Genomic DNA, 27,738 nt, shown 5'->3' on the forward strand with positions numbered 1-27,738 from the left:
ATCTTCAAACAGTTTGTATCTCAGAATGGCTGGTATGGGTATTAACTTTTACTGATAAGCAGACGTAAATGTAAGTGTTAATACCCATACCAGCTGTTCTGAGATGTGTTTTTAATTTCAAGTGGATTTCTCGTTATTAAGAATTACTTCAAACAGTTTGCTTATTTTATCATCTGCTTGTACCTCAGATAAAGCACTGAAAATTTTCATATTGTGTTCACTTGATTTTGTGTGGTTATTTTATGCTAATATTTTTTTTGTCCATGGAATTATTAAGGCTGGGCATCAGAATCTAGTACTGGTACCAGTAAAAGTCGCTTGTTCAGTTGCCATTTCAAGGTTAAAGTTGAAGAAGATCTTGACATGGATGGAAAGAAACCTCAGTATGAAAAAATGCAAGTTTCAACAGTTTTATTACCTTACCCCCCAGTGGAAGGCAGTCCAAACTTTAGTGAAGGGTCTTCAGGTGTGTGGTGTACAGTTTCTTCAAACTCTTAAATAAATATATTTGTGTACTTTTTAAAACTATTATACCCCAGTGGCACATTGGTATGTCTCTGGACTGACAATGCTAACATCAGGGTTTTAATACCTGTGGTGGACAAAGCTCATTGTGTTGCTGTGTGCTTAACTTCAAACATAGAAAATTGTTTTTAAGTATATTTCTAATGTTTGCCCACTTTTTTTTTTTTTTGCAAATCACATTCTTTGGCAGATAAGTGTTAAAAAATGTTTCAAAAACAAACTGTTATTGTAGAAGTTATTTTTTGTGGTCTCTAGCCTTCTTTCAACTGTTTATTGTAGTTGATTTATTTAAAGTTTGTGGAATTGCAAGCATCCTGGATACTTGCAACTTATTTTGATGACTTCTGGCAGTTATGCTTTTTAAACACATTTTAAATATCTTCAATTCATTTAAAAACAAAACTTTCATTCATAATAAACAAGCTGAAGTAACTGGTAATTGCACAATAGAAAGGGAGCACCAAGTATCACCTGAAATGATTTTTATATATATATATATATATGTCCCCTCTGGGGAAGTGCTGTTATTGATAGGAGGGGTTGCTCTGTAGAGCATATGCTCACTGATCACAATCTTTCTCTTTTCAATACTGGTTCTTCCAATTATTTTCACGCACTTAGACAGTCCTTTACCACTATTGATCTCTCGGTTTGCTTCCCTTTATTAATTTCCTATTTTTCATGCAGGGTTGGCAATAATCCACTCAGCAGTGATCATTTTCCTATACTGGCCGTATAGAGAGACTGGGAGTGGTCGATGCCACTCTACCCGAGTGCCCTGATGGAAACTGGATCAGGCCACTTTCACTGCTCTCACAGAATTTGATCCTACCATCATGAATCAGCCATCAATAGACAACTGAGTAGCAGCAGTAACTGACTGTATTATACAAGCAGCTACTCAGTGTATTCCTAAAACCTTGACACGTTTTCCACGATATTCTTGTTCGTGGTGGAATCCTGCCTACCATATGGCATAGAAGGCTCAAAAATGGGCCTGGGATACTTTTCATAGATAACCCACACTCTCGAACTGCACTGCTTTCCAGCAGGCCTGCTGGGTAAGGCATCACAGCCAGAAGGAATCTTGGATTAAGTTTACAACCAGCATATCTTCTACCATCAGTTCCAAGGTTATATGGGACAGGATTTGAAAGGTCAGTGGGCACTACAATTCTGTCACCCTCTCCATCTTACTCTCTGGCCAAGAGGTAGCTGATGTCCGGAGCATTGCCAATGCTCTAGGTGAAAGCTTTTGCTATGTATCTAGCACTTCTGCTTGTCCCTCCACCTTCTTGGCCATCAAGACTCGGGCAGAGCATTCACCTCTTTCCTTTCAAACTGACTGTCTTTTTGACTATAATTGTCCCTTTACACTGGTGGAAGTGAAAATGCCCCTTCATCAGTCTGGCAGTACATCTGTTAGACCTGATGATGTACACTATGACATTCTGTGCTATCTCTCTCTGCTTCTCTTGATATTCTTCTAATTGTTTTTAACTGGATTTGGCAGGAGAATGTTTTTCCTGATGCCTGGTACCAGGCTATTATCTTACCTTTCTCTAAGCCTGGGAAAGACCCTAAGGTTCCTTCAAATTACCATCCAATTGCTTTGACGAGCTGTCTCTGTAAGACCTTAGAGAGGATGGTTAATGCTCGTCTTGTTTGGTTCCTCGAATCAAACAACCTCCTCTCGCCCACCCAATGTGGGTTCCGACGACAGCTCTTCACCATGGACTACTTGATTTGACTTGAAACATCAATTAGAGAAGCCTTTCTCAAACGCCAACATCTTGTATCAAATTCTTTGACATTGAGAAGGCTTATGACACAACATAGAGGTATGGCATTTTATGAGACCTCCATATATATATATATATATATAGGTTACGTGGCCATGTTTATTAAAAAAATTTTTTTAATGGACAGCAGATTCCAAGTTCGTGTGGGTTCGACACTTTCCCGTTCTTTACTTCAGGAACTTGGGGTCCCTCAGGGCTGTGTTTTGAGTGTTACACGCTTCAGTATAAAGATAAATGCTGTCTATGAACAACTGCCTCTCCCTGTTGCAAATGAGCTCTACGTTGACGACTGACACGAGATGTGAAACTCTCTAAAACCGTTTGTATGCACTTTTACTACCAACGGGGTATTCACTTTGTTTCTGAACTCTGTATTGGTGAAGTTTCAATGCCAGTGGTGTCCAAGTTCTTGGGGCTTATTTTTGACCGTAAGCTGACCTTCATACCACACTTAAAGCAGCTACGGGTCAAATGCACAAGAGCACTGAACATCCTTTGTCCTCTCTACCGCCAGTTGGGGAGCAGGTCGATGTTCTATGTTAAAGATGTATCGTGCTCTTATTTGATCAAAACTCAACTATGGATCTGCCAGACTATTGGCCTTAAAGATGCTGGACCCCATTTATCATCAAGGATTTCAACTCTGCACCAGGGCTTTCTGCACTTCTCCAGTTCAAAGCTTATACGTAGAATCTCATGAACCTTCTCTGCACCTTCGCCATTTGCAACTGTCTTTACTATATTCTTCGAAACTTCGTTCCTTACCAAAGCATCCCACCTGGGGATGTGTTTTCCTTCCTCAGTAGGCCTTACATTTTCAGAACAGATGATCTGCCATTGCTCCTTTTGGCTTTCGCATCCAGGCACAATTGGATGAATTCGGTCTGTCCTTGGATAATGCAGAATCCACTGGTCAGCCCATCCATTCACCCCCCCACCCCCATGGCTTATTACAGCCCCCAAATGTGACCTTTCTTTAAGTCATATGAAAAAGGCAGATACTCCCAATTGGAAGTACCGTCTTTTATTTACTGAACATCTATTGAACAATCATTCCATTCCAATTTATACAGATTGTTCTGAGTCAGGTAATTCTGTGGGCTCTGTCATGGTTTGCTGCAGTTTGGTGGTTGTGTGGAGAATCACATTGAAGCTGAGCAATACTCCGACTGCACTATTTATACTGACTCGCTTCATTCTCTACTGGCCTTGGAATTGCTTCATGTTGGTTCACGCCCTGTTCTCGCTGATACTCAAAACCGACTGACCCATTTCTCACTGACATCTACTTCTATCCAGTTTTTCTGGATACCATGCCACATTGGTATTTGCAGGAATGAGCTTGCAGACAAGACAGCTAAATCTATCTGCTCTGGCACTATCACCACTATACTTATTCCATACATGGACTATGGTCCTGTATTCAAGGCTCGGCTCCGTGCCAGCTGGCAGTTCACTTGCAGTGAAACGTGACAACAAGCTTTTTCAAATAAAACCCTATATTGGGATTTAGCCGTCTAGCTTCCTTAAGGTTTGGAAGGAGGAAGTTGTTCTGACTAGACTATGCATTGGTCACAGTTTTTTAACTCCTTGTTTTCTTTTAACTGGAACTGATGCACCAATGTGTTTTTTTTGTGACACTCAAATCACTGTAAGCCACATTTTACTTTCTTGCCATCGTTACGAGTCTCAATGACAGCACTATTTTAAACATGTTTTGGTCCAAGGTTTGTCCGTAACATTGGACAGTGTTATTGGTGACTGTGACACTGTCCGCCTTGATAAAGTTTTTAGTTGTTTAATGGCCATTAATCTTTTTAATCTCATTTAAGTGTTTGATATTTATTCATTACACCTTTTTAATTGTGGTTCCCTTTTCACAGTTTAATTCTTTGTAGTTCAATTTGACATTGGAAAATGGCTAGAACATTAAATAACTTGACACCAGGACTGGAAAGACCAACTTCAGGTGACTAACGCTGCTGTTTGAACTATCTGTTTGAACTACCCGTTAGTCGTCCTGGTGAGTTGTTATTACAATTTTGCTGCATGTCTTTTAACACATTTATTACTTTACCTTTTGGTACTGACCATAATGACACATAACCCGGAACCAGGACTGGAAAAGCCAACTTCAGGTGACTGACGGTGGTTCTTGTACTTACCTGTTGGTCTTCCTGGCGGGTTATGATCATTCCATTTTGCTAGAGAAAGTCCTTTACAACTTTTCTTACTCTGCTTTCTCTCTTTACATTGTAGACTAGGTGTCAACATTGGTTTTATGCTTTTTCTGTTTTTCAGTGATGTTTTGTTTTACCTTCATTTCCTTTTATGTATTTTACTACATTTTAATTTATTTTTACCTTTTTACTGGATGTTTGGCGCAGATAGCCTAGCTGCTTTGTGCCATAAAACACTAAATCAACAACAATTTATATAGGTTTTTAATTTTGTTAACATTTTGCCAGCTGTCATATTGTGGAGAAATTAATTATAATAATAATCAGGTAGCTTATATATGCTGTTGTTTTTTAATTCACATATAGAGTCCCAGAACTGTTTGTTTTGTGTGACAAGACGTATTCCTCAAACTGAGAAGAGTATTAATAGGGTAGGGATTGAACTGTTCACAACACGTTTAGATAAAACGGGAAAGATCACCGTCATTGATACAAGGTAAGGGACTTTCTCTTTATATATGCCTCTCTGTAGAAGTAATAAATCATTACAGAAAAAAAGTGATAATAAGTCCAACAAATTTCTTGTGTAATACTTTTTTCTGTTGTCTACATGGTGTTGTTAAAAGCATATAGTTAACTCTTCATTGCTTAACATTGTTGAACAAATGAAATTTGCATTTTTCCCTTTGTTGCTATGATCACAAAATTCAATATCAGTGTTTCATCTAAACTTAGGTTTGTACAATTTCAGTCTATATTATGTAGTCAAAAGTGGCTCTAATGAATTGTAGTTATTATACAATTATGTGGTGACTTGTGTAAGACACTCTCTGACCCTGTTGAATGTGATTTTAATAGTTACGACCATTTTCTCTATATTATCATAATGTATTTCTCTGAATTCTAAATTTTGCACATTGTATATAGTTGTTGTAGTGAATGCTATTTTACAACATGTAAAGTTTGAGCAAAGACCAACTGTCTGGTTACTTAGTTTTCAAACTTTTGGATTTTTTTATTTTGATGTCTCAAGGATAGGCTGTATCTCATTCCTCTAAAACTTTTTGTAAACGATAATGTAATCACCTGTTCATGTTGTATGGTAATCAAACCAGCTGAGATATTATCTTTAATGCTACAAGGATGATTTTTTTATTATTATTATTTCATAGCCTTTCATGAATGAAAGAAAAGTTGATTTATTGAAACGGTTAAAATTCTATAAACTACTGGTGTGAGGTAATATTTCCAAAATGTTCACAGGACCTTCTTAAGAGAATATTAAAGTGGACTGCTTATGTAATGTTTACTTTCTCTTTTACTTCAATTTCTCTTGTGTATAAGTTAGGAGAAAATGATCAATGTGCTAGGCTGTTTGTGAATTACATTTGTAAAAAAAAATGAATGAAGCAGATTGAATTGTTCTTTTTATGTTTGAAAATCATTTAGAAAAGTTTTGTATTCTCATAGTTCTCTGACTAGCACTTTTAATGTGTATTGTCTTGTGTTAAAAGTTGATAGATTCTCTTTGCATTAGCATTGAGTTATACATCACTGGATAAATAGTGGTGGGTTAAAGAGAGTGTGCCCTGTTAAGGAACTTTATACAAATTTTATGAATTTTTCTGGATGCATCGTTTTCTGTGTGTATGTGTGTTGGTTTAGGAGTAGCAACAAAGTGCTAACAACCAGTCCTACTATTAAAAACAAAATAGTGCTAACAACTGGTCCTACCCTACTTTGTAAGCAAAAGTGCTAACAGTCATTCCTACTGTGTAAAAACAAAAGTTTTAAACAACCATTTATACTTTCTAACGAAAAAATAGTGCTAATAGTCCTATTTCATTTTTTAAAAAAATGATGTGCTAACAACCAGTCCTGATCTGTTTGGAACACTGCATTTAGCCTTTATACTTGCATAATCAAATCAAAATCTGTTTTGTTTTAATGGTTTCAGTGGTGTATCATCAACTTACAGCCAGCACCTTAATAAAGATTTAGTCGGTAAGAGTATCCAGGAACTCTGTCATCCCAAAGATCGACACAAGGTGAATCAACATTTGAAAGACAGTAAGTTTATATACCTGGTGATGAAACAAAGTACAGTAAACATTACAATAGTGTAGGTTGTACAGCATTTGATATAAAGATGTAGTCAATGAAAACTGTATTAATTAATGATAACAGCAGTGTTAGAATACTGTTCGTTATTTAAATGATGATTAGTCAGTTTTTAATTTTGTATTGAATTTATTTAGTGGTTTGACCCTCAACTAGTCATTTCATACTTACAGTTAAGTTAGTAGGATAAACACAGAGAGAACTATTCTTACATCAGCTGGTGACAGGTTAATTTTCAGTGGGTTATAAAAATTTTAATTTAATTCTAGCCCTCCAAACAGGCAGCAACACCAGTGGCATCTATTGTCTACAAATATCACAAGATAAATACATTTGCGTTCAAACTAAAAGTAAAAAATTTAGCTACAGTCAAGTTACCAGTGAAGAGGAGTTTATTATGTCTACACATTCGATTATTCGGCAAGTATAATTGTTTCATTTGATGAAAATGATTTCAGTTTACAGTCCCTGCTATTTTTTATTTTTAGTGGAAGATAGTTTTCTTGGAAGTCTCAATATTTAACTGTAGCATTTCAGAGTGAGGAGATATCAGAGGTTGTTATTTTGTAATAAGTATTATCAGATTATAAAACCTGACATCTGATGTCTTATTCTTTATATTTGGGTTCACAGTGTGCTTTGATATTTTGAACTGATTTACAGCTGTCATTTTTGTATATGTATTTTTTATTAATGGTTTTATTAAATTTTATTACAAATTTTATTTGTACTCTGTCTACTCTTTCATCCCATTGGTGATGTGAGCTGGCTCTGAAAAAAAAAAATTAAAAAAAGCTCTGATGGTGATTATCTTAAAATCACACTATTTGTTTGGTAACAAATTTCACCCACAAGTTTTAACTTTTGAGAAAAGACCTCAGATTTTTAGGGTCTTACTTGAAAATTGAATTTTTCATAATAGGAGCCACTCCCTTTATATCAGTTGCATGTTATGTCAGTTATAAATATTCAGTTTGATAAGTTAATGATTTTAGCATTTACTTTAGCTATTATACAGGTTGGTTGTTTGTCTGTGAAATACTACAAAAGTTTTTGTTTTTTATGGGGAGAGTATAACAATATATCCATTTATATATAATGTGTGTGTGTGCACGCTTTGTGGATGTTAACTTGTGAGTTCTAAACAATAAAATTTAATTGGACTAAACAGGTTACTTTCCTTTGAGGAGGGGAAGGGGCTATTGATTTGGGGGTGGTCAAATGTCAAAATCAGCAGTTAAAAAAAACAAAACAAGGTTCCTATGCAGAAAAAAAAGAACATTGTAAACACTAAAGGTATTGGAAATTGTACTGGGGTCTGTTCTATTAGTCATAAAGTAACTTCTTAATTTTTTGTGTGTAACTTCAGTGGAGTGGACAATTTTTCATAAATTTAAATTATATAACTTGTTTAGCGGTTAGCCATCTTTGTAGACGTCATAGTCACAGAGCTAAGAAGTCACAGAGCTTTGTAAGATTGAATTGTACTCAAAGCAAATAAGAAATATTAAAAATAAAGTTTACAAAAACAACTTAAGTTTGTACCACTTCTTTGATGAATAATAAAGTGGAAAGACACACTTTGTTTTATTCATGAGCTGGACTGATAACTTAGCTCTGGTTACAGTAGTTTCATGTTTCTCATATTTAGTTTGTTTGTGTTGAAACATCCACAAGATAAACTAAAGTAACTCAAATTTTGAAATAAAGTAACTTGGAAGTACAGAGTCTTTTGAAGACCTTGGAAAATATTATTAGCTTTTAACGTGTATAAGTTGAAATCTATCTGTTAGTCAAATTTAACATTTAAACATCATATACTTTAGCGTGCATATGTTGATAACTATCATTCAGTGCCTGCTTTAGAACTGTTAAAGTAATTAACATTTTAACATATAAAATTGAATATAATTACCTGAAGTAAGAAAGCTATGCCAGTTAAGCATGTCAGTAGCTAGAAAAATCTTGAGAGGAAAAGCAGAAAATAATGTATTTTAAGGTTTCAGTTCAGTTGTTAAGAGTTGTAGATATCTTAACTCTCTCTTGAATCCTTAACTGTTACTCATCCTTGATTGTCGTAGCAGAAATGATGTCGCATGTTGTTACTATTCATTGAGCGTCTTTATTTGAATGTGTTCTTTTACAGAAATGGGTAGCCATCTATTCATGGATTCTTTTACTCTGATAAAATGCCTAAGACTTGTAAAGCGAAAAGTTGTATCTTTTATAATAAAATTATTACCTGTTTCAAAATCTGATGTGCCAATTTTGTTGTTCAATAAAATTTCCTTGTTTGTGGGTTACAAGGATTCCTATAACTTGCCAGTTACCCCCAGAAGAGAAGTTAAAAACTATTTATTTTGAATACTGATGTAATCTTGATATTTTATTTAGAAAATGAATGATTTTCATTCAGTATCTTTGAACTGTTCTTTACATTGAGTGTTATAATGAATAAAATAAATGCGGGTCCTATAAATGGCAAATTTAGTAGAACCTTGGCAACAGTTATGTGATGTAATGTGTTTTATAGGAACTTGGTGTACAATTTTTTTTTTTATAAGTATATGTTGTAAAACTACTTTGTTTTAACATGCATTTATTATGTTGACAACCAGTTTTGATTTTTTTAAACTCTGACTTTGTTACAAAGTGGAGGATTTATGTGTAGAAAATAGAAAATAATAGTGCTATGCTATAGTGTTAATTTCTTTGGTTTTTAGAAATGTTTTATTCAAAGAAATAATTAAGTTTTGTGAACTGGTATGGAAGAACAGTGTTTATATAATCTGTTTTGTTTTTCACCCTAATTCAACAGAGATAGTGAAACTCCTCAGTCTCTAGAAAGCCTTCAAAAAAGTAGTACACCTGCAGTCAGTGGGAATTTGCCTTCCACCAGCCTCATTGGTAATTTGAATGAGGGATTGAATGGTGTGAACTCTGCAGAAAATGTCTCTGTGAACATGTCTACTTCAGTTTATGGTGGATTTTCAACTTTCAGTCCTTCTTCCCATGATTTTGGATTCAATGATCTAGGGATGGACATGTTTGCTGGTCCCACTTGGGATTTGATTGTTGGGAACCACAGAGAGGATGGGCTGGCTATCACTGGCACCACCTCTTACACTTCCACTCTCAGCCCACATACTCAAATGTCTACATCCCCAAACAGTATCAACAACTCTGGTAGTGTTCATTCTGTTGTACAGGGTTCCCACTCATCAAATAGTGCCTTTTCTCCTGAACTGACACAAGGTAAAATATCACCTGTCACATATTCACCAGCTGCTCAGTTTACTTCAGTTCCAAGTCCTACATCATGTGGAAATGCTCCATTCAGTGCATCATTCTCTTTCAGCTCCATACAGTCTTCACCCACTTGTGGAAAAATGGAATCCACAGGCACCATTGTGGACAGGAATAGCACAAGTCCTCCGACTTTGCAAGAAAACCAGAGCCTTTCCAAAACAGCTCAGAAATTAAGAAACTTGTTAACTAAGACAACTGATAAAGTAAACTCTTTGCATACAATTTCTACCACAGTGTCCAAAGAGTATAATGTAACTTCAGAAGTTCCAACTAGTAGTAATAGTGGTTTAGTTTTACAGACAACACAGCAAAGTCTTTCAGAAAATGGCAGAATTAATTCTTCTTCCAATAAGGAAAATATTTTGTGTGAATTGTTAAATAAAGAAGTTGAAGAAGCATCTGCACAACCTGAGGGTGCTTCAAAAATTGCTCATAAGAAAGAACTGTTGAAAGAAAAGAGTTCTGAAGATTTGAAAAGTAAACCTGATGGAGAACGCCCAATGAAGAACATGAACACTAACAACATGCTACGAAAGGTATGATTCATTCTTTCTCTAGAAGTTAAGTCCTTTATTTGTGATATGTTTGGCAAATTATAAAAGCAACTGAATAACACTTTGATATATGTAATTTGTGTATTTTTTAACTTTAGACAGGAGTCTTTAAAAACTTTTTTCCTTTAATTCCTGCTAAGCTACGTTTCTGGTCAAAATATAAGTGATAGCTAATGACAAGGTAAATTCAAGTACTTTTATGCCCAATTTCCAATTTAAAATGCATTTCTGTGCATGAATTTCATTAAATGCAGCACATTATTTTTTAGTTGCTGAATGATGATGATGATGATGAAAACAGCTACAGAAAGTCTCATCTTCTGAAGCCAAAACACAAAGATCAGGTAAAGTTTATTCTGTATATGTAGTTTAGTTACGTACCATATTTAGGTCTTTTCATATAATTTACTTTTTAGGTAATTTTATACAGAAAACATTTTGTTTTCAACCATAAGGAGAATGACACAGCAAATATCTTTATTTTACAGAAATATAGATGTCTCTGAATACAACTTGTTCCATCTTCAGTATCTAAGTACGAGCAGAAATATAAATATTTATGTTTGAGAATAACTGTGGATGGAATTGTATGAAATTAGGACATGGAGATAGGAAAAATATAAAGAAATTAATATAATAATGATATTCAACAATAGAAAATTTTGTAATATATAGAACTGGGGAAATATAATGTGTCAGGAATTCCAAATCACTTGTCTTTTCTAAGGATGGAGAAACTGGAAAAAGTTGACTTACTGGCTTATCTCTTTTACTGTATTGACATATTGAGAAGAGACAAAGGTTGATTGGTGGTATTTTTTTTATCAAAACAGTTGAGTGCTCAGAATTCCTTACTTTTAGATTGCATTTGGTCTCACCAGCAGAGAAGACTTCACAGTTTCCACACATGAAAATATGACACAAAAGCCATTTAAAGATGTATGCAATTGTGGAAGGTGTTGTTCCCCTTTTCAAATTTGGAGTTTTAAAATTAACTTTGTTTGAATACTGGATTTCACTTGACCAATGAAATCAAGTTAAACATTTCACAGACTCTCTTACACATTTTTTCTTTATGTTTAGTTTTTCTAATTTGAATTTATATATGCTAGAATCTTTATCTTTTATCTTGAATTTGCATATAGTAGAATAAGTTAATTCTGATCTTTCCAATGATGAAATCTGGCTCCCTCTACTGATTGTTAGAGAAGACAAATCCAGAACCCACCTGAGGAAAGATGCACTATTCAGTGACTTTTGTTTTTTATTACTAATATCATCAGCCATGCTAATACCACATGTTAATTGTAGCTTCCTCCAGACTTCAGTTTGACACTCCAAACCACCTTTTAGTGCAGCAAATATTACAATATACTACTTTTGAACCAGACATGTAGTGATAGGTATTAGTAATATCCACAATAGAGGACACTATAGTTAGATATCATGCGATATATTTCTGCTATAAAAGACTTGAGTTTTTCATTTATTTATTTTTCATTGAGAAACTAGAAAGAAAACACTTCTGTTGCTCCACCACCCCAAACCCAGAATATTTAATACTGTAACAATAGATTCATTCCATATTTTTAACTGTGCTTCTACATATCAGGTGTCTACAATTTGGGCTTTGTGGCAAGCATTAGTATATTACTTTATTCTGGAATGAGTTAAAACTTTTTTTTTAATTTAATGTTCCCATTTTCCTTTTTGTATTTGTAAAATTTATTGCCATGATTAATATTGTTACTCGACTAATAATCTGTTACAGTTCTTTATTCCTACCATTAAATACCTCCCTCTCTAAAATTTATTTTAGTGTGAGAAATGGAAAATTTGTTTTCCAAGATGTCTTGTACTTTTGCTATTTTCTCTGAAAACAAAAGTGAATTGAATATTGTTTATATGGAACAAGCTTTTACCCGTTTCACTAATTGCATAATTCAATGGTATAAATGCAAAAGTACAAATGTTTGTACCAAGGTTCTTTATTGTCTTTATTAACTTAAGAAAACATCATGAAGGAACAATACTTCAAAACTTTACTTACTCTGTCATAAAATTCTTAAGCAGAACAACTCTGGATCTTGAAATTAGTTGCAGGTGTAAAACTGTATTCTCAAAAAATTATATTAAATTTTTTTTTATTATTTTACCAGAATCAAAACGAAAACAGCCAAAGTATAGGAGAGGTAAATTCTGAGCCTACAAATGAGTCAACTACAGGAGATCAGTTCTTAAATCAGTTGGGGATTGATTCTTCTAGTCAGCCAGGTAGCTCCTTGGGTCCTTCTAACTTAGATGATATCATAAGTGTAACTGCAAAGAGAAAATCTTCAGATTCTCTCTCAGACTCATCCACAGAAACTCCACAGAAGCGCTCCAATCACGTAAGTATGAACTTTTAGTAAATTCTTATTAGATGCTTTTAGTATTTTTCATTAGAAATATCAAGTATTTCTTATTTTTCAGTTTGAGTGTGCTAATATATTAATACTAAAAGTGCAATGGCACAAAAAAAACATTGGAACTTATTAATTATTTTTTAAAAGTCCAAAAATGTATTGGAAATGTGCTTTTACTTTTCTTATTGAATGGCAGGTTTTTTTTTGGTTTTCTTGCAACCTTTATAGATATGTAAACAAAAATATTTGTGTCGAATCCTTTTCAAAAGAGAAACTTCTGAAGTACTTTGAACATAACCCAATTGGATTTAAACAATTATGATTTTGATTGCATTAATACACAGTAATAATGGATGGATGTAACTGTGCAATAATTGCTAAGTATAGTATGATCTTCTCTTAACATGTTTTTATACCTCAAATTTAAACAATAGTAAAACAATGGACATTTTGATCAGACACCACAATGATCAAACATTTCTAGTGCTTTGCTGAAATTTTTGGTTTTAATATTATTTCATGCTTTCAAGTATTAGCAACTGCAGTTTTTACTTTCATATATAGTGACCCTTATACATAAATCTTGAAATAAATTTTGGAACATAATTGTGAACAGTTATTTTGGAATTTTCTTGTCATCAGGACTGAATAGATCGAAAATGTTTTGAATGGTAATAGATTAATTTAGACCTTGATTTTAAATATAGATTTTAACTGAAATTAAGCTGTAGTTTAGTTGTCTTGATTATTTCTATGATTTTTTACAATTGATCATCCATTTAAAGGTCAATTTGGTGCTATAGGTCTGTAATAGTGATCAATTGTATACATTGGCTTCATGTATACTGCTGTTAACTTCTTCACACAGTTGAAGAGTCACTTGCAGTAAAACTGAAATCACTGCCAAACTCTAACCATCTCCATGATTACTTATTTACTTACACTTGATACATAGGAGAGTCCTATCTTAGGTTTTCTATTAAATTGCATAAAAGTTGGTTTTATCAGCTCTCTACGACAGCTATTGACACCATCCAGACAAATTAACAACTTTTGTTTATATATAAAGGTAGATAAATCAGAATTGAAATTTAATATTTTTTATTAATTTGTGAGATTGAGCAATTTGTGCTCTGCTCACATGTATCAAAACCATATTTTTAGTATTGTAAGTCTGTAGACTTACTGCTGAACCATTGGGGCTATTACTGGTAAAAAATATTGGTTACTGTGACCAGCTTTAGCTGAGTGATCCTGCAGTATCATTGGGGCATATGTGAACTGTGCAATAAATTTTTAGTATTTTTCTCTCTTTATTATGAAGATTGTTTTGTTAGTTTGGTATGTGACTTTTAAATCACCTGTATTGGCTAAACTTTATGAGATGTTATTAGGATTATGGCTGAAAGTATTACTAAGAGTATAGGTACCCAGTAGATAGATCAGTGCATTATAATAATTATAAATAAGAAAGGTGTAATAAATTTTGCTATAAGAATGCCTGGATTAATATGTAGGTCTGATCTGTGTTGTCAGTTTGCATTGATTAGAAGTCCATTATAGGTAAATGTTTAGAGCTTTTTTAGTAGTTATTTATTTAAGATGTACATTTTAGGAGTCAAACACTTTAATTTCCTTAAAAACTTGATTGTTTTAATCATAGAAATTGAAACAACTTTCTGCTTACCTCTTAAATTTTAAGATTTTAATGATCATTTTTAATGTACATATAGAAATTGGAATAACACCTAAAGTGTAGAAAGTCATATAGAGTTACATTTATTTTTGATCTTTTTTAAATCCAAACTTGTTTAATTTGCAAGTCTTATCCTTATTGTGTTTCTTAATCTGAAACTTGCCTCAAGGTTAGAGGTCAGAATATACATTTATTTTTTTTGCAAGACCTGGTTGTTAAAAAATTAGATTGATTATACCCACTCACTCACTTATAATCTTAAGTTATTATTTTTGTATATTTTGCTGGCCAAGACTGGTTAGCTGACAGAGCTTATGGCTGCATTCCCTAATAACTGACATCTGTGTTCCTTGATGGCTTATTGCCAGTCTAGTTTTGGCTATAGTAATAGCTTTTAGACTCATGTACTTGTGAGGAGAGTTCTTTAAATTGAAAAGATACAATATTAATAAAATACTTAACATTTCACTTTACTTAAGGCTTACTTGGCTGGTCAGAATCCAATGCTGGTGTCCATGCTTGCTCAAACTCCAAAAACTGAGCCGTCCATACCTACCACCATTGCCAGCTCCATTATGTCTCAACTTCCTCAGGATCGACTTCCCAGAGGTCTTGAGAAAAAGCTTCTAAACACATCTGCTAAATCAAACATACATTTAGCATCTTCAACAGTAGCATCTACAATGTCTACTCCAGCTGCAACACTGGAAAGTTGTACAACTTTATCCACTACCACAATACGTAACCTTCTACGACAGGATGTGACGTTTGATTCGTGGAGTCAACCAACTTTCAACCAACATCAACTGTCCAATACAAGCATCCCCCAACAGCATCAACAACTTTCACAACAAGAGTTACTACTGAAAATTTTCAACAATCCAGATGCTTCACAACTTTCTAAATCACTGGGAATCCATGTGACAACCAATAACGGAACTGCATCATCATCCAACTTCTTTCCAACTTCTGGACAAATAAGCATTCCATCACCTTCACATATGACACTATCAGAATTATTAGGAGATGCCATTTCAGCAGAGACAACAGGAACAATAGCAAGCAATGATCATGTCTCAGACCCTCTTTTGTCCCAAATCTTAGAAGAGGTAGGTTTATTAAACTTTTTTTTCATGCTTGGGTGTTAGCAGCATTATTACTTTTGAGCTCTAGCATACCAACTAGTCATCTGATGCAAAACTGTTACATTTGACATTTAAATCTTACTTTCAGTTGGCATTGGCTTCATGTATACTGCTGTTAACTTCTTCACACAGTTGAAGAGTCACTTGCAGTAAAACTGAAATCATTGCCAAACTCTAACCATCTCCATGATTACTTATTTACTTGCACTTGATACATAGGAGAGTCCTATCTTAGGTTTTCTATTAAATTGCATAAAAGTTGGTTTTATCAGCTCTCTATGACAGCTATTGACACCAGCCAGACAAATTAACAACTTTTGTTTATACATAAAGGTAGATAAATCAGAATTGAAATTTAATATTTTTTATTAATTTGTGAGATTGAGCAATTTGTGCTCTGCTCACATGTATCAAAACCATATTTTTAGTATTGTAAGTCTGTAGACTTACTGCTGAACCACTGGGGCTATTACTGGTAAAAATATTGGTTAATCTTTTATACAGTTACATATGGTTAAAGTTGAGATTCAAAAATCAAATGTGTTTTTAAAATGCATAATAAAAGCTTCCATATAATATTTTTTTTAAAGCAGTACAACTTTTTGTAATTATATATTTATTATTAGTTGTTTTTTTTTAACGAACCCTAATTAGTTGAATTAGACAGATGACTTACCTAATTTTCAATTTGTTCCAGTAAAAATAGGAAAATTACACAGGGAAAAATAGAGTACACAAAATTTATCCAGAACTTACAAGGTTTCAGGACCTCAAGGTGGGCCCTGCATCACAACTGTAATAAGCAGGAGAATGTGTGCCACAGGTACACCCATTAAAGTCTGAAAGTGTACAATACTATAAACCTGACTGTGGGCAAAGGTAGCATGCTGTGTAGCCTTGTATTTAATAACAAGTATGCAAGTTTGATAATTTAAAAGTACCTATTCTCACTAAAATTTAATGAAAGGCTGTACTCTTGCAAGTACGTCTCTATGTTTCTAGAGTGGAATAACCCACATGCTCTAGCTAGACTGTGATACTCTGAGTTACAGAACATTTTGTTTAAATATTAAGTTTTCCTATGTGACAGGTATGGAGCCTGGAACAAGAAATGGAGTCTCCATCTGCTGGTGATTCAGTAGTGGTGAAGTTACTTGATGAAGCTTTTAGTCAGACGTCTGTAACAAGTACAACCACTGTTCAACTAGCACCACAATCAATGATGTCCACTCAAGATCTTCAGGCAAAAATGGCTATCAATGCTATTCAAAAGCAGTTAATGAGCTACGAAACTCCTAGCAGTGGAAGTACCCCAGTCTCGTCGAGTTCCCATGTAGTTGCTACTCCAGCCTTATATCCTCAGTTAACTACTACTACTTCCCCCAGTGCCATCACAACTTCTGTATCAACCTCTGGCTCCCAGTCCTTGTCTCAGCCTCCAACTTACAACAGTGTGATTGTTAGTCAGAGATCCATAGTGCCCAGTTTGGGTGCAGTGACCAATGGACAGCAAGTTTTAGAAATGTTGAGTGTTCAGCGAGCAGGTTTATCTCAGTATCCAGGGGCTGGAAATATCCCATCCAACCTTGCACCACAGGTAGGAAACTGTAGTTGTTGGAAATGGTTGTTTCAGTAGAACCATTATTAAATATATTTTAAAGTTTTACATAATTTTGCACTGGCTTGTGTGTGTATGCAGTTTGTCATGAAAATTTTTGTTACTATTATTTAATGTGTCCGACATGATGTTTAGAAAAAATTGTTTAATTCTGAAACACACCTTGTATATTTAACTTTATCCAGATGAAAGTTTCTCTTCTCTACCAAACTAAACATTGTTATGAATCTTATCTCTCTTGCTGCAGCCTTTATAGCTTACTACATTGCTGAAAGCAAGTTTAAATCTTGTGATTTCATGTATGTCAATTCGACCACTATTTCACATCTGTATATAAGCTCCTCATTATTATTTCCTTCTCACTTTTTGAGGCAGTCCAACTAGCAGACCCAAAACCTGTCATGTCATTTAGAATTTTTCACACTCCAAGAATCTGCTTGTCAACAGTGTGATTTTTACTTTAGTAATAATCCCCTTTGTTGTTATTATTATTGTTTTCATTTCTCAGATCTGGACCACTCTGGAGGATAAAGCAACCTTTGTTGTTTCCTGACCAAAACAATCTCACCCATGTTGTTGAATGTACATATTCAGTTTCCCCACTCAGACCACACTATATCTCATTCTATTTGAAAACTTAATATAGTTATATTTTTTTAGAGTGGTGGGTGGGTGAAGAGTTTTTGTTTTTGGCAACTGTTGAAAAGCTGGCTATATTTTCTTGGAGTTTTATTTTTAGTTTGGCTTATGTCTAGTTTCTTTGTTTGTTTGTTTGTTGGTTTTTTTTCATTCTTCTCTCGTTGTGTTTGCTTAACTTTTCATGAAAGATTGGTTTATTCTCTTCAGGATGGTCCTGTCTGTTCTTTTGGTTCAACTGGGCCCTGCTTCCAATTCATTTATGTAACATATTTCTTTAGATGCTGTGATTGTAGATAATTTTATAGAATCTCTAATTCAACTTTTTTGCAAAGAAATTAGGGTTCCTGAGTACTTTTATTACTTTTGTCATATTTTGGTATTTTCTTTAACTATGTTGCAGATGTCTCTGCTGTGAGATGCTTCTTGGTTTACTAGCAGTTGTCTTCCTTTTGATTTTTTTTTGTAATATGCTGGTTGTTCCATTTATTGTTTTTTGGAGAGAGGACCAAACATGATGTCAGACATTTTGTGAGGGTTCATGGTTCATGTCTTGTTGCCACTAACATCTAATGGTTACAGTTCTCTATTTGACTAGAGTAGCCCAATAGTTGGTGGTAGGTGCTGTTTACTAACTGTCCTTCCCTCTTTGATCAGTTTAAAATTGGGGTTTCAAATCCAGATAATCTTTGTTTAGCTTTATGTGAATATCCAAAATAAATGTTTCTGACCTATATGCTAAACTCTATACTGTACTCTTTGTCTGTTAGCCTACTATTATCACAAACAGTCTCTGTTGACTTTTTATTTTTCTGGTTCTACCCTTATCAACTCTGGACTTGTACCTCATACATAGGAATAGGTTATTTTTCTGAAACACTTTTTATTTTCCTTGTTTCAATATTTGCTCATCAGTCAGGTTTTATGAGCTTTGTGGCCATACAAGCATGATTGAGAGTGATTATCCCTACCCCATTCATTGATAAACATCTTTAATTATACTAAGTTTATTTTATAGATACACAAAAATAGACAAATGTTAATATTTAATTACATATATGAAACTTGTAAACATTGGGAAGTTTGAATCCTTTTTTGATGGTGGTACACAGATCCCACATTAATGTGGTCATCATGTCCTCATCTAAGTGATGCACTTCCATTCAGCTGTTATGGTATGCTACAGTTCTACTTGTATGAGGTGATACTTGATAGAAAATAAATATCATTTAATATGGTTTGAATTGTGTGAATGTAGAAAATCTGTGAAAACTTGAAAATTTAAGATGTAAAATAAGGTTAATTTTAAAGTTTTGATACACCTAATGTGGATTTTCTTCACGTTTAGAACTTTGTTAATTACTTTTCTCACACACACGAAAAAGTAATTTCAAGACTTCTAACATTTGGCAACTGTCCAAAACTTGTAATTAGTTTTTGTAATGTTTTTTTTTTCCAGATGAAAAGCCGATTATATGAAAGGCGTCAGAAATACCTTCTTCAACAACAGAAGAGACTGTTAGCCCAGCAGCAACAACAGCAGCTCACCCTTCAAACTCACCAGCCTGTGAATGATCAGCTCACCCTTTCTTCTGCTCCTCCTTTCCACAAAAATATGAATGATTTATTAAATAACACTGTAGCTCCTAATGTAACACTGCAGGTTAGAAATCCTTTAGTTGTACCCTGTTTTAACAAATTTAGCATAGCATTAGAACGAGATTTTAAACTTGCACTAAATCCATGGAGAGTTTTGTTTCATTATCATTAATTTAAAATTTATTTTTATTTATCTTTTGGTATTTGAAGATTAAACTTCGACTTTTAAAGTGTTTGTATAAATATATTATACCAGCTTGGGTACATTCTGAAACGTGGTTTGTAAGAAATTGTATTGGTAGAAGGTGTCGGCAATTTTGAATAAAATGGCAGCACGTTGTTCTAAAACAACAGCTTTTACTAGTCTGACAAATCAGCATGCAAGTTTAATGTTCTTTACAATTAATGTTGCATAGAATTTTTTTTTTTTATCCTTCTCTTTACAATGAGTGTACTGTGATTTATAATACTTAACATAAAACAAGAAAAACTGTCGAAAGAAAAAACGTTTTCCATTCAGAGTTGTTTCAGTTTCTTTGAAATTACATCAGATCAGTATGAACCACAACGTAGGAGATGCATTTAACTTCTGAATGTAACAGGAGAGTTGATTGGAACTAAAATGTATATAACATTCATGGGTGTGTATATCACATTTACTGAAAGACACACTCAACATTTCAAGTACTACAAAATATGTTAGACTTTGCAATAAGCAACGTAAGTGTGTGGGGAGGTGTTTTTTTTAATCCCATCATGTAAAGTGCTATACTATCTTCCTGCTGTTTTTATCAATATTTTTAAATCATTGTTTATTCTGTATTATTTAATCGCATTGTAGATGTTAACATACATATGGTATAAAGAAGTACTTTTTTTTTTTTTTTAAAGGAAGATTCACTATAAATTCCAAACACAAGGCCATTTTTGTAGGTGTGTAGGATTTATATATTTATCCTGCTTTATTATAAGTTGATGTTTATTGAATCAGACTCATTATGTGTTAACTGAAATATTATTTCTACACAATTTAACATTTTCAAGTAGTGCAAGTTGCATTAAATACTAGGGCATGCGGGCATATTTTTTACTGAAATATGGTAATTATAATTCCAGTGTGAGATCAATATATTATTAAAAGAAATTTGTTAAATATCAGAAGCTGTGTGTAAAAGTAACGTATCTTCATATTACTAATTTAATATCTTTATACTGCAGCGCTCGTCCAGCAAGCCTGAGCATTTGTCACCCCGTTACTCTACTAATTTGGTGGGTCAAATCTCGAGTCAGGTTGGGCAAACCGTGCAGTCTCAGCTGTCGCCTGGTCAGCGTGGCGACCAACAGTCTCCATACTCGCCCTTATCTCAGCCACCGTATCCCAGTTCGACATCCCCTGCTAGTTCATATCAGCAACAACAACGCCTTTCACCGCATCCGATGCCAACATATCCTTCCAGTGGTTCAGGAAGTCCTAGGTCACCTCATCTCAAAGCAGTGTCTCCACAGCCAGGAATTAACCAAACACAGTGGACACAACATCCTGCAGTGTCACTGCAGAAACAGAATCCTATGTTAAATGCCCAATTATCACAGGTACAGACAAAACAGTTTTACTAAAGTTTTTGTTGTAAATACAACATCCTTATTGCCATTGTGGAAATGCTATCCTATATGCCAAGTGGACTTCTTTTGTTTTTCTAATATTTACCCTCCTAAATGATTGGGGGGTTTTAGTGAAGAAAGTGTCTGTTTTTTTGTGGACATCTACTTTTTGCACAAAGACTAAGACTTTTTAAACAGCAGATGTTATTTAATGTTAAGAAAATACTTTCTTTGGGAACTGGAAATAAATATGGGTGAATGTTTCCAACACGAAATACAATGAACAAACAGTACATGCTATTGCTATTAATGAGGGTTATTAACCATTCCACTAATAGGTATTTTTTCAGCCTGTATTGTTTGTTCTAGAATACAGGCTTGCATGAAATATTCAATAAATGTTATGAATGTAAGGCATTAAAATTCATTTACCCTGTTCAAGGTTTACAAAGAATTTTGCTTGTAACAAAAGTTTATCTTGCAGAATTAAACAAGTATGATTAACATATTTCGTTTTTGTATTTGTATGGATTTTAGTTTTGTCTTTTCTGTTGTGAAAGTTTATTCAGTAACTGTTTTCATTATTCAAAAGCTCCTCACATTTATTTTCCCTTTCAAAATACAGTACAGAAAAGGACTTGTATATCTATTTTCCTTCAGCTATAGTAGCCTGGAAGTTTTAGTCAGTAAATTTAGTTTTTGTTTACCTACCTTTACTGGATTACAATCTTAATAATGCTGTACTCTTAAGTTGTGTTTCCTAACAACTGATGAAAAGTTGTGGTTTAAATCACTTTGTTGCTTACAGAAATACTTAAGTAGTTTTTGGTTAAGTGCCTTAAATAAGAATTGAGAAACAAGCATTTAATTATCAATTTATTCTACTTTATCAGTAAACCAATGTTTAAGGTAGGCGACGTTCAAGTCATGCTGTTGTGAAACAAGTTAAAAGTCAAAATCTCTTGCTGTTTTCTATTTGTTTGCGTAAACAGAGTAGTTATGGAGGACAGAACAAGTTTGTGGGACAACAGCAACGACAGATTCATATTCAATCAATGCCAAGCTCTAGTTCTGGAGGTAAATCTCAAAGTCCTTCTGTTACAACTCAAAGAAGCACCCAATACACACCTCAATCTTCCATAAATGCTTATCAAAATATCTTGCATCAGCAGATGCTTCAAAGAACCGTCTCAGGGTCTGGTATGTTTGGACATCTTAAATACACATTTTTGTATATTATTTCATATATATACACACATGTATTATTTTAATGGCATTCCAATATTGAAATATTTTAAATTTTGAAAATATTTTTTTTAATACTGCACATTAACAATATTTTGGTCAAGTAATAAAGCTTGTATTTAAATTTTATCAAGCAAATAACAGATAATTGAGTGATTCTGACCTGAAAGTTATTTTATCACAGCAAGTGGTATATGAATGGCAAGCTGTCAAAATTTTAATAAAAAAACAAACTACCCAAGTCTGTTAATGTAAAGTTATATGAATAATTTTATATCAATTTATACAATTTTTATATTATTTGATAGGAAATTAAATATTCTTGCCCTCCTATTTTTAAAACTGCAACAAATATAAAGTTATGATAAGCCATTTATCAATCAAGCTTTAGTTTTTCACATTCTTGTCACCTAAAGACAAACAGACTGATATGCTGTGTGAAATTAGATTATTTTAATACAATACTAAATTTTGTAAAATTCATTCTTACCATAAAGAGTTATTAATGTATTTAAAGTTGTTCCTAAGCATAAAGAACTTTTTAACTTGTTTTACAAATAGTTTGTCTAGTAAGATATAAATACAACTTATTTAAACCTAAAATTTATAATTCTGGTTATTTGTGATCTACTTCTTTAGGACTAATCCCATCTTGTGTCCAGCTTTGATTATTCCAGAATAAAAGGCCAGTTAATCATATCCATAAAGACAGTTGTACATAATTCAGTAAAAGACGTAATGAATGACTTAACATCTTCAAACAAACGAGCTGCATGGCTAGGACGTGATGTCATGGTTGAAAGAGAGTAAAACATATTGATTGAGATAAAAAAAACTATTCATTTGTTTGTTTATTTTTCAGTCATTAAAAACAACAATAATAAAAATAAAGTATTTACAGGGTGGGTTAACTCTCCTTGTACACCTCAACAAGTACATGCTGCAGAAGAACAGCACCTCTCCCCTCAGCCACAAATTTCTCCAAACTTCAGTAGTCATTCTTTGCCTGGAAACCAGGTTTCTAATTCGGTCAGTGCTACCAACACCATAGCTTCAACGACTTCTGTCAGCTACAGTGCTACTGTTGATAACTCCAACTACTTTGATCAACCAAGCCTCCAGCTTTTTACCAATTCAGCAGAATGGTAATAATTGAAGTTGTGTGGTTTAATGCTCTTCTTCTTGGGTTCTTCACTTCTGTTATACATTTCAGTAATTAAGTTCAAAACAAATAAAATGATTTAGTTGTGTAAGTTTAGAGTGATGGTTGTTTGTTAGGTTTGTATGTATCTATACTATATACAATATTTGTTTCCATATAAAACTTCATTACCATTAAATATCTAATTTTACTTACTATTCTTCCAGTCGGAGTGGTCTGGCTAGTACTGCAGGAATGACATCTGAGTTTGTACGGCAAGAATTAAGAGCAAAAGTTGGGGCAAGAACTCAGCAGCAGCAAGGGGTGGTAAGAGAAAAGAGAATTTCATATTTTTTGGCTCATAAATTTATATTTTTATTTAAAAATCTGCAGTAATACCTCCTTTCAAAATAGTTGTTTTGTTTTTAAATAAACATTCTAGTGCCACCAAACTTACTTTTTGGCAGTGCTAAAGTGCAGACCTCTTTCTTTAGAACAATTATTACCCTAGGTGTGATTCAACTTTTTTTTTTTTTAACTTAGTTTGGATTAACTTTCATTTTAATATTTTTCAAGAGTATGCAATTAACCTATGTTTGTTGTACATTTTTTGCTGGTTTAATATCATTCATGAATTTCAAAGTTGCTGTTATCACTTAGTCTTTTCCCTTCCATTCTAACCTGTTCCATCAACCCAGTCACCAATGTAAAGAGGAGTTCACAACCTTTATTCACAAGGAGATGAAGCACTATATGGAACTTGCCTTGTCTCCTTTGTGCCCTTCTTCCTCCTGCACTTCTCAAACCTTTTACAGTCTTATGCTGAATATAATTTTGTTCAGTTCTTGTCAGTTTTCTTGGATCTGAGGTAAGTGTTGTTTTTTCCTTATTTTTTCCATTCCTTTTTTTTGGGAGGGTTTACACTGAGTTTTTGCTATCCTGTTTGGTAATGGCATTGAAATGCTTATCTCCCATGACCTTTAGGTTGGTCTGCCCTTACAGATTTTTGGGCAGGCTTCCACAGTCTGGACCACTAATTGTGGGTAAACCCATATTTGCATATTTGGGAGATGGGTACCAAAAATTTCCTGTTCATCCTACTCCTGCCCTGATTTCCAGCACTGGCCTTCTTCCTTTATGAGGTGTTTTTTTGTGGGAACCCAATGGTATTTCTGGGGATATTTCATCCTCTTTCCTTCTGCTGTCAGCTGTGATGCTATATTTTTGTTGGCCTGTCATCCATTTCCATATATATGGGTCATTCTTATTGCTTTTTATAATATTTTTATTTTGATATGATTACAGTGTTCTTGTTGTCATGGGTGGCTTCTGTCTTACAAGTCTGCCTTTCTTTGCAAAAAACCCAATGTTCTACAAGTACAGCTCAGAGTCCCATTTCCTGATTGTACCCTTTCTGACCCTGTCTGTTATACTTTTCCCTGATGCCACATCATCTCTTACCTATCATGTTCTCACATGTGGATCTTCTGTTCTTGTTCCACCATGTGTGGTCACCCTTCTTATTACTTTTCATGGCAAAGACCTGACTCCTTCTCAGATCTTTTTTTATCTGTTCCTCTCAATTAAAGGGTGTCCTTTTAGGCACTTTTGGTGGGTACACCTTTGCTTCCCTCATATCGGTCCCTCTTCCAATTCAGTGAGATTCAAGCTAATCTTGTAATCGTAGGGAGAGTACTGTATAAGAACGTATAATTTTCCTAAATTAAAATGTATTTCCAACCCTTCCAGTTTCTCATGTCTTCTGCCAAACTTCAAAGTTGGTAGTGGCACATAGTCACATCACATGATAGTAGTTGACCTCCTATTGGTGGCAAGGAGATACATAGTGATTTACATGAGACATGTTGAAATTTTGAATTTCAGCTGACAGGAGGCTGAAGGCTTGTGGCACATATTCAAAAAAGTTTGCAAATAGAAGGCAGCACAAAACAAGAAAAGCTAATCTTTTGAAGGGAAGTAACTATCAGAAATACATTTTCATTTAGGCAGACTATAAGTTATTATGAAGACAAGTAGTCATAGATGCCAAGTACTTAAAACTTCAAATTTGAAATAAATAAGATAAATTACAATGTTTTGATATGTTATTTGAAATGGAAAGTCTTTTTAAACATTTCTTTTTTATTTCTATTTCCATATGAACATGAGATTTATGTACATTTCCCCCCCCCCCCCAAAAAAAAAAAAAAAAAAAAAAAAAACTTGCATTTTTTCTTGCCTTTGAGTTCCAACAGTAAAAGCATATTCATAGTAGCTCATAAGCTGGATACTAACAAATATTGTTTAGTATTTATCCTCTTATTTGCAACTACTAAATGTTAGGGAGGTTTTCAGTACTGAGCTGGGTGTGACCTAATGGTTAGGATAGTGGTCTTTATTGAATGTTTTACAAGAATGGTGGTCAAATCTCATTACTTCAATGGAGTTACCAAAGGGTGCTATTGACCAACTGCCTTTCATCTTGTCTGCCAACCCAAATTTATGAGACGGCTGGGGTGGATAGGTCTTGTATAGCTTTGTGCAGTTATCTAAAACAAAGTCAAAACAAATAACATTACCAAAGGGAATATTATGAGATCTGTAGTATTGTGAATATTAAATTCTTAGTACACTTTTAAATCTACCTTTAAAAGTTATACAGGGGAGTTAGCTAGAGATAAAACTACTAGCTCCAATAGATTTTATTTGTATTCAGGGTTTGTGGAAGATTTATGTTAAGACTTTTTTTTTTTCCTCTTGGGTTTGAATTATAATGAAAAAAGCATTTCTAAATTATTTTTTTACACATGTATCTTGCCAATATCTTTTTTTCACAGAGATCGCAACAACAACTCCAGTTTAGTATGAGTGGAACAAACTCACCATCAGAACCTGATGTAGGTACTCTTGGACTGTCGTTGGAGCTAGGTAAGTTATCCAGTTCTTTGGATTCTTGTATTTTGCAGAAAAAAACATCATCTTCAAGTGGCTCAGCAATGTCCTAGAGATTTATAATGCTAAAAGTTTGGCTTTGATATCTTTGGTGGGCACAACTCGGGTAACCAATTGTGTAGCTTTGTGCTTAACAACAGATAAATCTTTTGAAAATAAAATCAAATCCTAACTAGTTTCTTGGGACTGTCATATTCATAAGAATCTACTTGTAAAATTACCCTTTTAAATGTTCACTGCCACATAATACATAATGTATAAATAAAATTAAACATCCAAGAGGTGTGGAGAAGGAATAACGGTATTCAAAACTCGTGTACTTCAAGAGAAATTTGTCTTTGAAACATAATTATCTGTGGCCCACCAGTGGGATACATGGCAGCAAATGTATAGTTTTGCAGATATTTAATTCATTCTGGCACTGTTTGGAACTTATCAGGTGGAGCTCATAAACAAGACAAAATCTTGGCAGTAGCTGTTTTTAGCTCATTGTAAAAACGTGCTTTATGGCATAGCTGGGTCTCAATCACCTGGACCCCTAAGCAGTTTCCTGCTATGTATGAAAATCAATTAAAATTACACAATCTATGTAAAGAGACAATTATTAGAATGTCATTGAAGTTGTGAAATGGTATAACACGACTTTGGTTCTATACTTTTTCATTTTAGCCAAATCTTTCTGAAATAATCAGGAGATTAATTCCCTCAGTTTTGTTTCTTTCAGAAATGTTACAAAGCACTAGACTGACTATAAACAACACAAAACAGTGTAGCATACATAAATATTTGAACACTGCCTAATATATGTACGTTCAACATCACTTTTGTAATTTATTCTACATTTACAGTTTTATTTATTTGTTCTCTTTTGAGGAACACTGGCTCTTTCCATCTAATGTATAATTACATCATTGATGACGGTGGTTTTTACTTCATTTTTAACAAGTGCAAATGTTAAAGAAGTGTATTTGTTGTTCTTCCAATTTTATGTAAATTAACGAGTTATTGCAGTTTGCAAGAAAAGCATCTGAAAATATGAATTCTTTCTAAATGAAATTTTCCAGGAGAAGGTAACCAACGGGTTTTATCAGGATTATTCTCGCAGTCGGTACTGGACGCGAGTACTAACCCAGTGTCACCAATGTCTGCAGAAGGAAATAATTCTAGAGTAAGTTCACAGAGTAACCATGAATTCCTCTTTTAGCCCT

General features: G+C 33.8%; 1 protein-coding gene across 15 annotated transcripts in view; it reads left to right on the top strand.

Annotated features, from left to right (window-relative positions):
• LOC143233586 (uncharacterized) overlaps positions 1–27,738 on the top strand; it is a 175,557-nt gene that overhangs the window by 134,352 nt on the left and 13,467 nt on the right. For 13 of the 15 annotated variants that reach the window (XM_076469956.1, XM_076469952.1, XM_076469955.1 and 10 more), the window contains 16 exons: positions 278–466; positions 4,874–5,003; positions 6,465–6,577; positions 6,898–7,048; positions 9,447–10,473; positions 10,761–10,835; positions 12,651–12,881; positions 15,072–15,701; positions 16,828–17,334; positions 19,451–19,654; positions 20,809–21,183; positions 22,185–22,392; positions 23,339–23,582; positions 23,806–23,905; positions 26,416–26,506; positions 27,595–27,698. In XM_076469956.1, the coding sequence (XP_076326071.1) occupies positions 278–466; positions 4,874–5,003; positions 6,465–6,577; positions 6,898–7,048; positions 9,447–10,473; positions 10,761–10,835; positions 12,651–12,881; positions 15,072–15,701; positions 16,828–17,334; positions 19,451–19,654; positions 20,809–21,183; positions 22,185–22,392; positions 23,339–23,582; positions 23,806–23,905; positions 26,416–26,506; positions 27,595–27,698 (4,379 nt within the window). The remainder of the gene's footprint in view (positions 1–277; positions 467–4,873; positions 5,004–6,464; positions 6,578–6,897; positions 7,049–9,446; positions 10,474–10,760; positions 10,836–12,650; positions 12,882–15,071; positions 15,702–16,827; positions 17,335–19,450; positions 19,655–20,808; positions 21,184–22,184; positions 22,393–23,338; positions 23,583–23,805; positions 23,906–26,415; positions 26,507–27,594; positions 27,699–27,738) is intronic. The other 2 variants (XM_076469959.1, XM_076469960.1) reach the window with 2 other exon arrangements.

This window comes from Tachypleus tridentatus, chromosome 12, assembly GCF_004210375.1.
Source record: "Tachypleus tridentatus isolate NWPU-2018 chromosome 12, ASM421037v1, whole genome shotgun sequence".
Lineage (NCBI taxonomy): Eukaryota > Metazoa > Arthropoda > Merostomata > Xiphosura > Limulidae > Tachypleus > Tachypleus tridentatus.